The 14,475-nt window shown below is 41.4% G+C and overlaps 1 protein-coding gene across 1 annotated transcript; it reads left to right on the top strand.

Moving 5' to 3' along the window:
- Positions 1-12,507: 12,507 nt before the first annotated feature.
- On the top strand, positions 12,508-13,011 carry S100a11 (S100 calcium binding protein A11). The gene has a single exon (XM_005366545.2). It carries the CDS (start codon positions 12,565-12,567, stop codon positions 12,865-12,867), a length of 303 nt encoding a protein of 100 aa, XP_005366602.1. The 5' UTR covers positions 12,508-12,564; the 3' UTR covers positions 12,868-13,011.
- The last annotated feature ends 1,464 nt before the right edge of the window (positions 13,012-14,475 follow it).

The raw sequence follows: 14,475 nt of genomic DNA, 5'->3' as shown, positions 1-14,475 counted from the left end.
CACACTGTTGCTAAGGTTACATCTTGCTGTATGCAAATGAAGATGTGTTTGTTCAGACCAGTTAAAAATATCTTGGCACTGGATAATTTCCCCATTGGCGTAACGGCACTGATCAGAGGCCTGTTAAACAGAGGGCTCAGGTTTACCTGACTCAGCATGAGGGGTCTGGAGACAGCATTATTTATGAGTAATATTTTTAGAACGTATAGCAACGACTTTGCATGCATTCAAATGATGCCTGCTTTCCAGAAGGTTATAAATATCCTCCAATACCAGCACCCACCATCGCCAATGTAGAGATATCTCTTTCCTGTTTGCGAAAGGAACTATTTGCATGGCTGGTTTTGGAACGTGGTAGAAAATGGAATAGGCAGGGGTGGGGCCAGCAGTCCAGCAGGGCAGGTGAGCAAAGGTGACATCGTTTTTCACCTTGCTGAGCCTCAAGAGAATGTTCTTTAGCTTTATTCTCATACTACTGATACAAGGCAGCTGTTCTGATGTCTCTCTAAAATGAGGAATCAGGGACTAAGAGGCATTCCACTGCTCTATATAAGGAAAGAAGACAGCATTTAGAATCCATTTTTAATTTTGATCCTTTCTCTGTATCATACTGTCTCTATAACCAACAGATGAATTATTGGATAAAAAATTTAAAATCCAAATAGGAAATGGGAGCCAGAAAAGCAGCTGAAGTTTTGACATTAAAAACATTTAACAGACATTATTTAAAATTGAAATCATTCTGGCTTTTTAACCTAATTTTCTACCTCTTCTGAAACTTAGCCCAACCAGTCAAGGACAAATGCTCTTGTTCCCCCTTCATTCTGGAAGATGGCCCATCCTTAAAACGATTGGGTCTCCCTACTGATCAAATAACGAAGTGTCAGAACCAGAAGGGACCCAAAAAGTCATCCCACCCACCATTTTGAGGCAGAAGTCCCTGGCACCACAACCCGGAAGGGAGGCCATGCAGCCATCTGCTTAGAATTCTGCGTACAGACAGCAGCTCAGTTGCCGAATGCTTACCCACTCGAACACATGATACAAGCCTTTATGCTTCTCCCATTTTAATTTTTAATTTATGTAACCCGTAGATCTGCCCACTGAGATAGGTACCGTTACCTCATTGTACCAACGAATAAACTGACACGGAAAATTGAAGCAAATTGCCCAAACCAATATAGCTTCTAAACTGTGGAGATGGAATTAAATTCCATATAATTTAATCTTCTGAGTTCTGAGCCTCTGCATTGTAAATTCTCAAAGAAGGATCCTGCTACACAACATAGGCCACGAGGTTGCATTTAAAGGAAGACACTGCGTATGAGGTACTCTCCGTGGCTTTAGAATTCTTTGGCTCTGGAAGCTGGCCAGTTGTTAGAGGAGTGGGAGGGAAAGAAGAAGGGAATGATGAAAGAAAAACGCTTGCCCAGAAAGCCGGAACTCCCAGTGTGGTGCGGAAGTAACTGCCAGCTTCTTCAGGAGAACGAAAATGAGGCCAACCAGCTGCTTCCCACCTCCACAAAACTTTACCTCTCACCTTAGAGACAAGGGAAAGGAAGGTCTCGGGCCTCGCCACTTGTCCAGTCCCAGAAAGGTGGTGGCCAGGCATTCGAACAACAAGACCAATGTGTGCTTTCCACAGAAACCTTCTGCCAATATGCACACCCTTGGGCCTTTTGTCTATGTTTTCCATAATTAAGAACTGAGACCAAGGGCTGGAGAGATGGCTCAGAGGTTAAGAGCACTGGCTCCTCTTCCAAAGGACCCGGGTTCGATTTCCAGCACTCACAGGGCAACTCATCAGTGTAACTCCAGTTCCAAGGATCCTTCACTGTCACATAGATGTCCATGCAGCCAATACACCAAAGCCTTTAAAATTAAAGAAGGAAGGAAAGAAGGAAGGAAGGAAGGGAGAAAAGAAGGAGACCATATATAGAAATAATAATATGAAGACATATTTAATTTTATTTGTGAGAGTTTCCAAATACTGTAATTTACTCTCTCTCTCTCTCTCTCTCTCTCTATATATATATATATATATATATATATATATATATATATATATATATATATATATGCATATATGTATATGTATGTGTACACATATATAACATATATCCTCTCATGACAACATGTTGTGTTGCCTTTCTCAGCCTCCATGTCTCGAGTCCTCATTCCTTGCTTTCCTTCCTTTGTCCTCCATGCATTCACGTGTGCTGTGAACTTCCTGGAGATCACTGTCCTCACTCTCCCCATGACCTCTCTCTTCTAATCACATGACTTTCTGCACTTAGATATTAGCTCAGATTTTTGTATCACTAGCCCCACCCTGATGATTCACTTACCCAACTCAACATCTTTACTTAAATTTCTAACAAACATTTAAAATAAAAGACATGAACAGACCCTGTGATTCTTACCTCCTTCCAGATAGCCAGTCATCCCAGAACCTCAGACCTCCTGAAATGGAGCTCAGAGTCAAATTCAACAGCAATGCCATGCATTCCACAAGCTACTGAAAGTCAGAGATTTTAAAATTAGCTCCCACTTTTGTATCTGTCTTCTTCCTCAAATCTGGCCTCTCAGTAGCTCTGATGATTTCACTTGTGAACTTCTAGAATTTTCTATGTCTCTCTCCTTGTGGTATAGGCCATGACAATAAGTGATGCACTCACAGACACAGGCCATCCTTCTTCCTTTCTCTGCTCTTTCTCTGAAGAGCAAGCAGAGAGAGGTCTCTAAAACATAAATCACATGGTATCATTGCTTTTTTTTTTTTTTCAAAAGTTCCAGTGGCTTCGAACTGAAATTAGAATGAATTTCTTACTCTGACTCTGGCTTCTCCATATAACTTCATTTAAAGTGCAACCTGTGCCATTCACCCATGTCCAACAATACAGACTTCTGTCCATTCTTGTAGCACTGCAAGGGAATTTTACCTTGCTATCTCTCCGGATTCTAAAACCATTCTCTCTTATCTCAACATAGATGGGTCTTGCTTATCTCTCAGGTCTCAACCTAGATGTCCTCTCAAAGAATATTCCATGTAACACTCTATCATATCTCCCTATCTTCCTCCATAATATTTAGAGGAAACTCTGTATTTTGTTTATTATAATGTGACAATCAGTGATACTTGTGAACTTGACGGGATCGAGGATTCCAGGAGCTATCAAGCTCTGGACATGTCTGTAGGAGGTTATCTTGATTAAATTAACAGATGTGATGAACATGGGAAGACCCACCTAGTATTATTGACACTGTTCCCTGGGCTGGGATGCTGGAGTTCATAATGAGAAAGTGAGCTGAGTCTCTATGTCTCTTGTTCCCTCACTCTTGACTGTGAATGCCACATATCAAACCCCTCAAAATACTTCCTCTGTGAGTTCCCCCCACTATAGAATGCCATCTGGAACCACTGGCCAAGAAAATTATTTCTCCCCACAGCTGTGTTTTACCACAACAGCAGAAAGCAATTCACATACGGCACTGTGTATTCCCACCCATCATCTATACAGCCCCATGGTACACACCAAGTGGTACAGTACTGACCTTCAAGGCACATAGAACTTACTCAGTATTAACCTCTTGGATGGATGGATGGATGGATGGATGGATGGATGGATGGATGGATGGATGGATGGATGATGAGCTTGCCATCTCAATTAGACACTAAATGAAAATTAGTATTAAAGGGGGTCTGGAGCCTACGAATTAAACTTATCTGTTCATGTATGAAATTCCAACTCATAAGCCATGGATACTGTAAGACATGATTAGAACAAAGGATGTAGGTCATGTGTTTTCAATATCTGCTCCAGAAAATGTCAAAAGAAGGAATTAGCTCCAGGGCTAAAAGGCAGGGCCTTGAGCCTGGGGATTCTTTCCAGGCCTTGAAACCTAGTGGAATTTCCTCTAGTGGATTCTTAAATTATTTAGTGTCAGCACTCCCTTTTTCTTTCCAGTTTCTCTTCTTTGCAATGTGGATATCTCTGTTAGCCTAGTCCTGTGATCCCACCTGTAGCCCTTATAGGCCTGCAGAGAAAAACCAAATGGACTCCATCCTGGATCACACTTAAGAGTCTTCTGTCTGTCTGATCTATTTCATGGAGATAGGCTGAGCTGGAGGTTTTGAGCTGATTCTGTTGGGCTTTAGATTAATGCTGCATTGGGTTGAGACTTCTGGAGACACTGGAATGAGGTCCATGGGTTTTGCCTAAGGGAAGATGTGACTCACTGGGTACCAGTGTCAATTATAGCAGACTAGATGAGGACCAATTAAAAACATGAGCTTCTAACTCACAGAAACTGCAAATATTGCCTTACATGGCAAAAACACTGCAGGTGTGATTGAGAAACAAATCTTAATTTGTGTGTGTCTGAGTGTGTGTGTTCACATAATAAATAATCACAAGCAGAGGGAAATTTAGCACAAACAGAAATCAGAAAGCAACAGGTCCTGGAGAAAGGGACTTAATTGATATATACACCAGAGGCAGGAGGAAGTGAGGTATGGCCTCTCCTCTGGGTCCTCTGAAGCAAGCAAGACCGTGCCCAAAACTTCCTATTGTCCCAGGGATACAAATTTTAAATTTCTGGATCCCTGAGCTAGGTCAAAATGCCTTTCTGCTATTTAAAAGCAGCAAGTTTGTAATGGTTCACTAGAGTAGCCAATGGGAAGTAGCAACACCCTGTCTGTTTGCCAAAGCGCCTGCTTTTTCCATAGAGTTTTTGTTATCTGTTGCAAGCAACCCTTCTTTGTCCACACTCATTACCAAACAAACTGCACCCAGTCCCATCTCTGCCCATCAAATTCACTTAAATGTTGAAAGAATTTCCTCTTTCTACCTGAATGTTGAAAGCAATGAGTTGATGTGGGAATGCATCCTGGCACACATTTGTAACTATTGCCCAATGAAAATTTAATTAGCATCTGGTGTGAGGTGCATGATGGGATATGCACTCCTTTCTCACTTCCTAAATCCCTACCAAAATAGATGGCAAACGAAGCTTCTTGAAAAGGATGACCGGTGCAATCTAAAAGACCGTTCATTCAGATACGGAGGTGAAGCTCATTTCTGATGGAAGGCCTCAGCTCTTCTCCCTCTTCTTGACTTCTTTGTTGTAACATGAATTCTAATTTTTCTTAATAAAAATCCAGGGCCTGGTATTAGGGGATGAAGGCGGAGAGTCAAAGAACCAGAGCAACCAGATGCTAGAGAGACCTTTTACCTCTACCAATGCTTGGACCAAAGGGGCGATCTTGTTCTCAGACTGCCTCCTCAGACTTCCTTCTCTGACTGACTGCATTAGACTGCACCTCAGACTACATCTGAGCTCCTGTCTCCTCCCACCTTATATTCTTCTCTGTCCAGCCATATCCCTGCCTGTCTCCACATGCCTAGTGCTTGAATTAAAGGTGTGGGACTCTTAAATACTGGGATTAAAGGTGTGAGCCACCCCCACCTGACTCTAGTGGTTTAGCTCTGCACTCTAATCTTCAAGCAAGCTTTTTTGGTTAAAACACAAACCAAATATCACTACTATAATGAGTAGGTTTTCAGGAAAAGTTGTTCCTGAGGAAGAACAGGAGAGAGAAAGGTCCAGCTCTTATTGCCTCTATTGGTTACTTTTCTCATACCGTGACAGACTATCTGGCAGAGGCAACCAGGGGGCACAATACATGAAAGCCAGGAATATAGGACCTCTGGCTCCTTTAATGGCTGGGGCTGCTTGCAAGAGTAGTCACATTGTGACTTCAGAGAAGAAGAAGGGGAGAGCTTGGGCAGGGAACTAGAGAAGTGCTTCATTTTATTAACCTAGGTCGGGTGTCCAAATGGTTCATCAACATCTCAAAATAGGGCTACCAGCTGGGGTGGGGGGAAGTATTCCAACTGCTGAGCCTGTGAAATTTGCTTCACATTTAAACTTCTGAGTTTTGTGAGATGGCCTCAAATGTTCCACAATGTCACTTTACAATGTCACTTTGGCCATACTCTCTTCTGTAGGGGTGTTGTGAAAAGTCCTGGAAAATTTCATGAGAGGAGAAAATAGATGCTGCATCTTGCCAAGGAGTGGGAAGATTCTAGAAGCTCATATGGAACGTGTCTAGCACTGGAGTTCTCAGATGATTCCAACCTCAGCCCCCAATCCTCAGGAAAAGTCCTGTAAATGGTCCCTCGAAGACACCAAGTCTGCCACAACTTATTCACATCCTTTAGTAACTGGAACATTGATGTGGGCTGAGTTGTGCCCTCTGGAACTTCATGACCCTCACCCCAGTACCACAGAACTTGTGACCTGGAGGTTGGGTGGTCTCTTAGCTTCTTTTCATATTACTAAAATAAAATATTCCAACAAAAGCGAGTGGAAGGAAAAAGCTTCCCATAGGTCCAGTCTGCAAGGCAGAAACCTGAAGCAGCCGGTTGTATCATTTCTACAGTCAGAAAGCAGAAACTGATGGGTGTTGCGCTGGTGCTCACTTCTTTGTCATTTTATGCAGTGGTTCCACCCACAAGTGAGATGAGTCTTCCCATATCCATGGGTAGAACCCCGCTAATCCCCGCAGGAATAGTGAGAGGCCCATCAAGTCTAGACTCTGTCAGATTAGTAAGTAATACAAACCATCACAGACAGTCTTCTCTAAGCCAAACTGAGAGGCCTTATTAGAAACCCAACTCAACTAGCACAACTCAACTAGCATGTGTATGGACCTTTTAGCTTCAGAAAGTGTGAGAAAAATAACTGCTATATTAAGTCACATGCACGACGTTATTTTGTTGTTGTAGAAGCTATGGGAAGCTAAAGCTAGCAGTATGCTAAAGGGAACAAAAACATCATTGCACAAAGAAGTATATATGCCCTTTAACAACTTTTTTATAATGTGGAAATTCCACTAACAGATATAATTAAAGAAGAAAGTAACTAAACATTTAGTGATAGTTTTCTACAATGGACTAGAAAGTTAATATTTGAAAATGTTTACTTTTGGAACCAGTGAGATAGCTCAAGTTGGTAAAGGCACTTGCTATGGTGACCTGAGCCCCAGAACCCATGTTAAGAAACTTGATGTAGTAACATACATCAGTAAATCAAAGCACTCAGACAGGGAGAAGGGAGGCAGAGAGAAGAACCTCTCCCAGAAGCTTCCAGGACAGCTAACCTTGAATATGCAGCGCAGCACAACCAGAAAGACCAGTCTCAAAGACTTGATAGTGAGAAACAATGCCCTCAGGTTGTTTCTTGAACCACGCCTCCACATGGGTGTCATGATGTCCCTGGATGTTTTCTATTGCTGTGATAAAACATTCCAACCAAAAGCAAGTTGGGAAGAAAAGGGTTTATTTGGCATAAATTTCCAAATCACGGTCCATCATGGGCAGGAACTCAAGGCAGGAATCAGAAAGCAGAAACTCATATAGAAGATATAAGGGAACACTGCTTAGTGGCTTATTTTCCGTGGTTTTCTGAACCTGTTTGGTGTGGGACTCTTCTCTGTACCATTGGTTTATAAAGAAACTGCTTCAGCCTATAATAGGGCAGAATATAGCCAGGCTGGAAAAGACATATAGAGTAGGCAGAGTCAAAGAGACACCATGTAGCTGCCAAAGGAAAAGGCCCTGGAATCTCTCCTGTAAGCCACAGCCTCGTGGCAACACACAGATTAATAGAAATGGGTTAATTTAAGATGTAAGAGTTATTTAATAAGAAGCCAAGCTAATAAGCCAAACAATGTTGTAATTAATACAGTTTCTGTGTGATTATTTTGGTCTGAGCAGTTGAGAAATATCAGAGCAATCTCTGCTTATACCTGCCCTCTTATACACATGGGATCATCCGACCAAGAATAACACTACCCACAGTGAGCAGGATCCTCCCACATCAATCATTAACCAAGAAAATGTCCCCACAGAAATACCCACAGGCCAGTCTGATGGAAATCATTTTCTCAGTTGAGGTTCCCTCTTCCAAGATGACCCTAGATTTTGACAAACTGACAAAAAAACTAATATACACATGGCATTGTGTGTGTGCGTGCTCACACACATACATAGCTGAAGTTCTAGAAATACACCCTGTCTTCCTTTCCTACTGTTGCAACAAAACACCACGACCAAGGCAACTTATGAAAGAATGCGTTTAACTGGGCTTAACGGTTTCAGAAATTTAAGTCCATGCTGACCAAGGCATGGTGACAAGGGCAGCTAAGAGCTCACATCTTGAGGCAGAGCATAAACTTAAAAGGTTAAGAGTCTTGTAAAACCTCAAACCATACCCAGTGACATACCTCTTCCAATATGGCCACATCTCCCAATCCTCCTCCAGCAGTTCTACCAGCTGGGGACCAAGTATTCCAATACATGAGTCTGTGGGAACCATTCCTAGCGGGAGAAACTCTATTCTCCAGAGTAAACCTTGCTTCAGTTCTGTACGCATCTACTTTGTTGAGATTTGAACAGTAACTAAGCACTCCCGTACTAGTAATGACTTGATGATGGTAATATTCCTGTACAACTAAAGTTGTTTCCTCAATTAAATCCCTCTACGTCAATTAACCTATTATAATGCCAATTTCCAGTGTATATAGATCAAGATTGCTGCATGGCCTTGCAATGACCTAATCCCACAACATCTAACCCCCTCCATCATATGGGAAGAACAGCTTAGTTTCTGAAAGCTTTAGTATGACCCAAAACATTCGTGCTGAAAGAGGAGGAAAAAGGAAATTTCATTAGTGAGTTGACTTAGCAGAGCAAGGGCTACTAGATTTGAAAGCTGTATGAGAACACATCCATCCATACTTGTGACTGGGAACATTGTATAAGGGGCTATGGCTGTCATACTTGCTTCTATTTTAGAACCCTCCCCAGACAAAGAAAGGTCATGGACTAACTTGAGAAACGAATTATTTGAATAAATATTTTTTAGCTGAGTACCTGCTGTGTGTCAGACCAGTGCTAGAAAACATGTGTGCCTAGACCATTTAATGCTCCCACAAAGTCAAAACGATTGCCCCAGTTGTACAGAATGTGAGTGCGGCTGAGAGGGTTTACTTTTAATCGAATGCCTCTGACATCCTGCCTAACGCACTGTGTTCTCTTAGGGGGAAATGGTGAAAATAAAATGTACACTCCCCCATTCCCTGATTTCCCTGACACTTAATTCATGTCCTTCGTGTCCTGCCTTTGTCATTGACCCCTGGACCCATCCCTAAGCATAGCTGATGAAGTAACAAAGGAAGGACTTGGAGGTCTTGGTCAGTTTTATCCTATGTACGTTCTCCTGAGTTGTTCCTTCCTTTCTCCCCCACTCAGGAGCTCATTCTGTCAGCCCTAGGAACAGAGGGGATGCCCTAGAGGGGAGATGTGAGGTTTCGGGCCTTCTAGATAACAAGTCAGCGGGGTTCTCTTAGGCTTCCTATTGCTGTGGTAGCCATGACCATGACCAAAAAATTAGTTGGGGGAGAAAAGGGTTTATTCAGCTTTCACTTCCATATTGTTGTTCAACCTCAAGGGAAGTCAGGACAGGAATTCAAGCAGGGCAGGAACCTAGAGTCAGGAGCTGATGCAGAGGCCATGGAGGGGTTGCTGCTTACTGGCTTGTTCTCCATGACTTGCTCAGCCAGCTTTCTTATAGGACCCAGGACCACCAGTCCAGAGATGGTACCACCCACCTCTCCAACTAATCACCAATTGAGAAAATGCCTTACAGCTAGATCTCAGAGGTATTTCCTCAACTGTGGCCCTTTCTTCCTTGATAACTCTGTGTCAAGTTCATACAAAACCAGCCAGTATAGGGAGGGAATGGCAAAGTCGCAGTGGCTCTCTTCAGAACAAAAAGCAAGGAGCTAAGAGAGTAGGGACAAGGATGAGGAGAGCTAGTTACTTATTCTCCCAACCCTTACCCTGGGGGTCCTTGATTTCTAGAATTTTTTTGTTTTGTTTTGTTTTTCAAGACAGGGTTTCTTTGTGGCTTTGGAGCCTGTCCTGGAACTAGCTCTTGTAGACCAGGTCAGCCTCGAACTCACAGAGATCCACCTGCCTCTGCCTCCCAAGTCCTGGGAAGGTGTGCACCATGGCCCTGCAATTTCTAAATTACTACAGAGAGACTGTCCCTCACTGGCAAGCTAGTATTTAGATAGCCAACGAATCCCCAGGGAGAACAATTCACATTTGCAAACAGCCAGTGCAGAGCCCATGCTGTCAACTCTTCTACCTGACTCACACTCTGGGGGTGACAGGAAGTCCTCTGTCCTGCTCATCCCAGGGCCAGTACCGGAAAAGAGCAGGACAGATGGCTTCTATGCCCCAGAACTTACTGGAATTATTCAGAGAAGCTTTCGTTCTCTCCCTCAAAGGGCAGGACAGAATTAACTGGGTGAGACACAGAGATGCTTGACCACACAGACAGAAGCCTGTAAATGCACGTGTGCCCCTCCCCCAACACCACACACAGACACACAGACACACACACACACACCACGCTAAAGAGAAAAGCTGGTTGATTTATTGATTCTGGTTTCTCTTCATTAAAAGGCAATCCTTCAGACTCCAGAGAGTCTTCAGACGGTGGCATCCAATGGTTCCCCAGACACCGATCAGATCCCTTAATTACCAGGAGAGCAAGCCCACACCCTCAGCAACGCAGGAAGCACATGCGTACTCCACAGAGAACAAAGACTTGCACTGAAGACCCTTAGAGCCCAGGAGCAGGCGCATCCCAGAAGCACAAGGCCCAGCAAGAAGATGTCTTTCCCCTCCTTCAACGTCAGGCACCTCACTTGGAACAGGGATTTTCAACGCAGAGACCCAAACATGTACTGGAAATTGTCACTCCAAAGGCTTTCTCTATGACCTCAAAGCAAACAAACAGGGGAGACAGTGAGTGCAGAATTTAATGTGATATTTTAATATGTCGAAATCTTGTTGCTTGTAAATATTAAGACAAACTTAAATATAAAAATGCATATGAAATTGGGTACCACCAAATTGTGTTTAAATAATTCATGGGCTGAAGAGAAAATAACAATTGAATATTTATAAGTGAGTAGATTTGCAATTAAAATTGGGAGAAGTTAGGGCAGTACATAGACTATGGGGGCAACTGTATGAACTAGAAAACCAGGAAAAGTGAAACCAAATGAGCTCCCAATAAAGAAGAAGAAAATAATAACAGGAGAAAATAATAAGAAAATAATAGGACCAGGTAAATGCGATGCCAGTAGAGTTGCATAGAATGTATAGGTTGCTATGAATTGAAATTATGTCCTAATATTGGGCTTTTCCATTCAAGGTTGTTTTAATGTCTTAATAGTTTTCTAACTTATGCATAGGTTATGTATATTTTGCTAGGATTTTCATTATATGTTTTTAATTCACTTTTGCAGCAATGAAATTGCATGTTTTCCCATTAATTTCCAAGAAAGAACTACATTATGCTAGACCTCATTAAGACTTTTTGTTGGTCTTGAGTCCAACCACATAGCGAAGTTATTTCTTTGTGGACAATATTACTGTCTAAATAATTAAGTGTTCAGTGAATACTATTTTTTAGTACTTATACATCTTATTCTTTAAGTCAATTATTTTATTGACTGAATTGTGTTGTCTACATAGATTTGCTATATAATGGAGGTGCATTTCCTTATATTTTTACAGTGCAGGTGTGCATTTTCATGTGATTAGGAAGGTCTATGAAATCTAGTGAGATGATCTCATGACTTGCTATGTGCTGCATAGTGAGTTTGCTTAGAAGTTTACCTGATAAGAAACTACCATTTAATATGTCAAAGTTTAGAGTAGGAGAAACCTAAGAAATTTAAAATTTGTTATGCTTTTAGTTCACTGCAAAATTCAGTCTTATTAATATGAAATTTTCAAAGTCTTGTATATGAATATAAGCCATGTTTAGTAAAGTGTGTGTGTGTGTGTGTGTGTGTGTGTGTGTGTATTTGTACACTTCTTCGGACATCATTAAGGTAACTCTGGAGTACCAATCTTCTCTGTGTTCCTGATCAGTTCTTATAAAAATAGGAATTGTCTCATTTCAAAAGCAAAAGGTTGTGGCTGCTTTTCCCACTTCTTCCCCTTTAATAGATAAAATATGCTACATTTTATTGATTCCATTTTGCTAAATTCTCCATGTTTTCTAGCACTTTGTGTGTCATTCCTTTATGATTCTGAATCATTTTTATTATTTCTAGTCTTTCTTGTTTCTCACTCTTTATATCTGAAGAATTGGTGTGTCTTAGCCTTTTTTCGTTTATTCTCCCAAACCCTATCACTTTAATTATAATTGCATCCTTTGTTACATTCTACATTTGCTTGTTTCCTCTCTCTTGTCCATCATTAAATACTCTTTTCTTACAATATTGTTTAATAGTCTCCAAACCTGCCCTACCTACTAATTCTCTCATTCTCAAGCATTTTTCTTTTGAATGAACTTAGCCCTGTAGATACTACCCAGTATTCTATGGCTTTTAAAAGTGTATTTGAGACTCCCGTACCCGCCGCTGTCAGCCGCAGTTGCCGTCGGTCCCCGCTCCTCACCATCTTGGCAAAAATGTCCAAACCCACAGAGACTGAGCGATGCATCGAGTCCCTGATTGCCGTTTTCCAAAAGTACAGTGGGAAGGATGGGAACAGCTGCCAACTCTCCAAAACCGAGTTCCTCACCTTCATGAACACGGAGCTGGCCGCCTTCACGAAGAACCAGAAGGACCCTGGTGTCCTGGACCGCATGATGAAGAAGCTGGATCTCAACAGTGATGGGCAACTAGACTTCCAAGAGTTTCTCAACCTCATTGGTGGCTTAGCCGTAGCATGCCATGATTCCTTCCTCAAGAGTACCCAGAAGCGTTTCTAACCTTCCCATTTCCCTTCCAGCCACCAAGTCATCACATCCTCCCCCACCACACCTGCACTGAGCCCACCACATCCGACATAACACCCAGCCTGTTCCTGCTAGCAGAAATAAAACAATGTCATTTTTTTAATGTAAAAAAAAAAAGTGTATTTGACTCATTGTCATTTATTTCTAAATGAATTTAATTTAAATATTTAATTTAAAAAATATATATTAATTTTTTCTATTTTTATAAGTCTAGCAAACTTCATCAAAGAGAATCAAAAGACTGTATCTTTATAAATCTTTACATTAAAAAAATCAATAGTTTTTAGATAAGCTACTTTGGAAATATTTCTTTATTTTGTTACATTATTGTATAAATTATATATTACATTCTATTCTTTTGCATACCTTGGGTCTTGCCTTCCTATTTATATTTTTTGTTAGTTTTGGGCTATCATGCAAAATAATGTTTTATCATGGCCTCTTCATACACAACCACCACTGTCCTTAGCTCTCATTCATTCCAGTCGCCAGCAAGATCTTCTTAAATATTGATATTTCAGAAAGAAATGTATTCTGCCTCTTTATCGGTACAGAATTCACAGAAATCTGTGTAAGTACATATAATGTGATTAAAAGTATATTATTTGATTATGTATAGCACGCATGTACACTGTATCTTGTAACAAATCATTTGGAAAGTCTCTGTTATTCCAAATTTGTCCAGGTCAAAGCACATCCCCCATGAATATTTGTTAGGATATCCCCTCAGGAAGTGAACAACCCTGTCGGGATCCAGAAGCAATTGGCCATTGGCTGAGGCAGCTACAGGCCCCCACAGGCCACTCCATGGCCACATGGATCTATAGCTCATCATTTCCGGGACCCATCTTGGCCTACTGCTGTGGGAAGGGATGGCAAGCTCAGCGCAAGTCCTTCCTGATGGTTTGCCTAGCCTGCTGATTTTAGGGAAACAAATATTAAAACGTTCGGAGGGATGTGGACTCATCTTTCTTTTATCATCTGTTATTTTTTCCTCTATGTAATTTGAAGCCAGATTGTTAGAAGTCTAAAAAAACCAACCATGATATATTTGGACTCCTTATCTCTTAAAAGTTGTAATTTTTACTGATATTCTGTTTCTGAGGTTTTCACTTAGAATTCGCTGTTCTGTAAAGTAACTTTTCTAGTTTGGCTTCTGTGCTGCAATAACTTACCTGGTACCCATAAACCTTCAGTTAAATGTAACCCTTGTGCTGTGTGCTGTTTGGGTAAGTAGCACAGAATGTCTGCTCCATGTGAGGCTCCTCTCCCCTTTTACCCATCTCGTCTATGGGTCAGACTTGCCTTTTACAGTAATATTTTCTGTTTAATAAACCATCTCGGTCCTTAATTGTGTTTCCTCTTTTTATCTTAACTAAATTGTCTGTATTAATTTCTTTCCTCTGGTCTGCTAATGTTTGTATGCCCTATATAAATATTGCCAGTGATAGCTCTTCAGTCATTGTCCCATGTATCAATTCCCTAAAACCCATAAGCCTTTATTTTAATGAGATTAAAAATATTAGTTGCCAGGCTTGGTGGGACAGAGATGAAATCACAGTTACTGGAGAGACTGAACCA

Source organism: Microtus ochrogaster, unplaced genomic scaffold (genome assembly GCF_000317375.1).
Source record: "Microtus ochrogaster isolate Prairie Vole_2 unplaced genomic scaffold, MicOch1.0 UNK10, whole genome shotgun sequence".
In the NCBI taxonomy this organism is placed as follows: domain Eukaryota; kingdom Metazoa; phylum Chordata; class Mammalia; order Rodentia; family Cricetidae; genus Microtus; species Microtus ochrogaster.
Note: the sequence above shows the minus strand (reverse complement) of the source record. Positions and strands in the feature narration are given on the sequence as shown.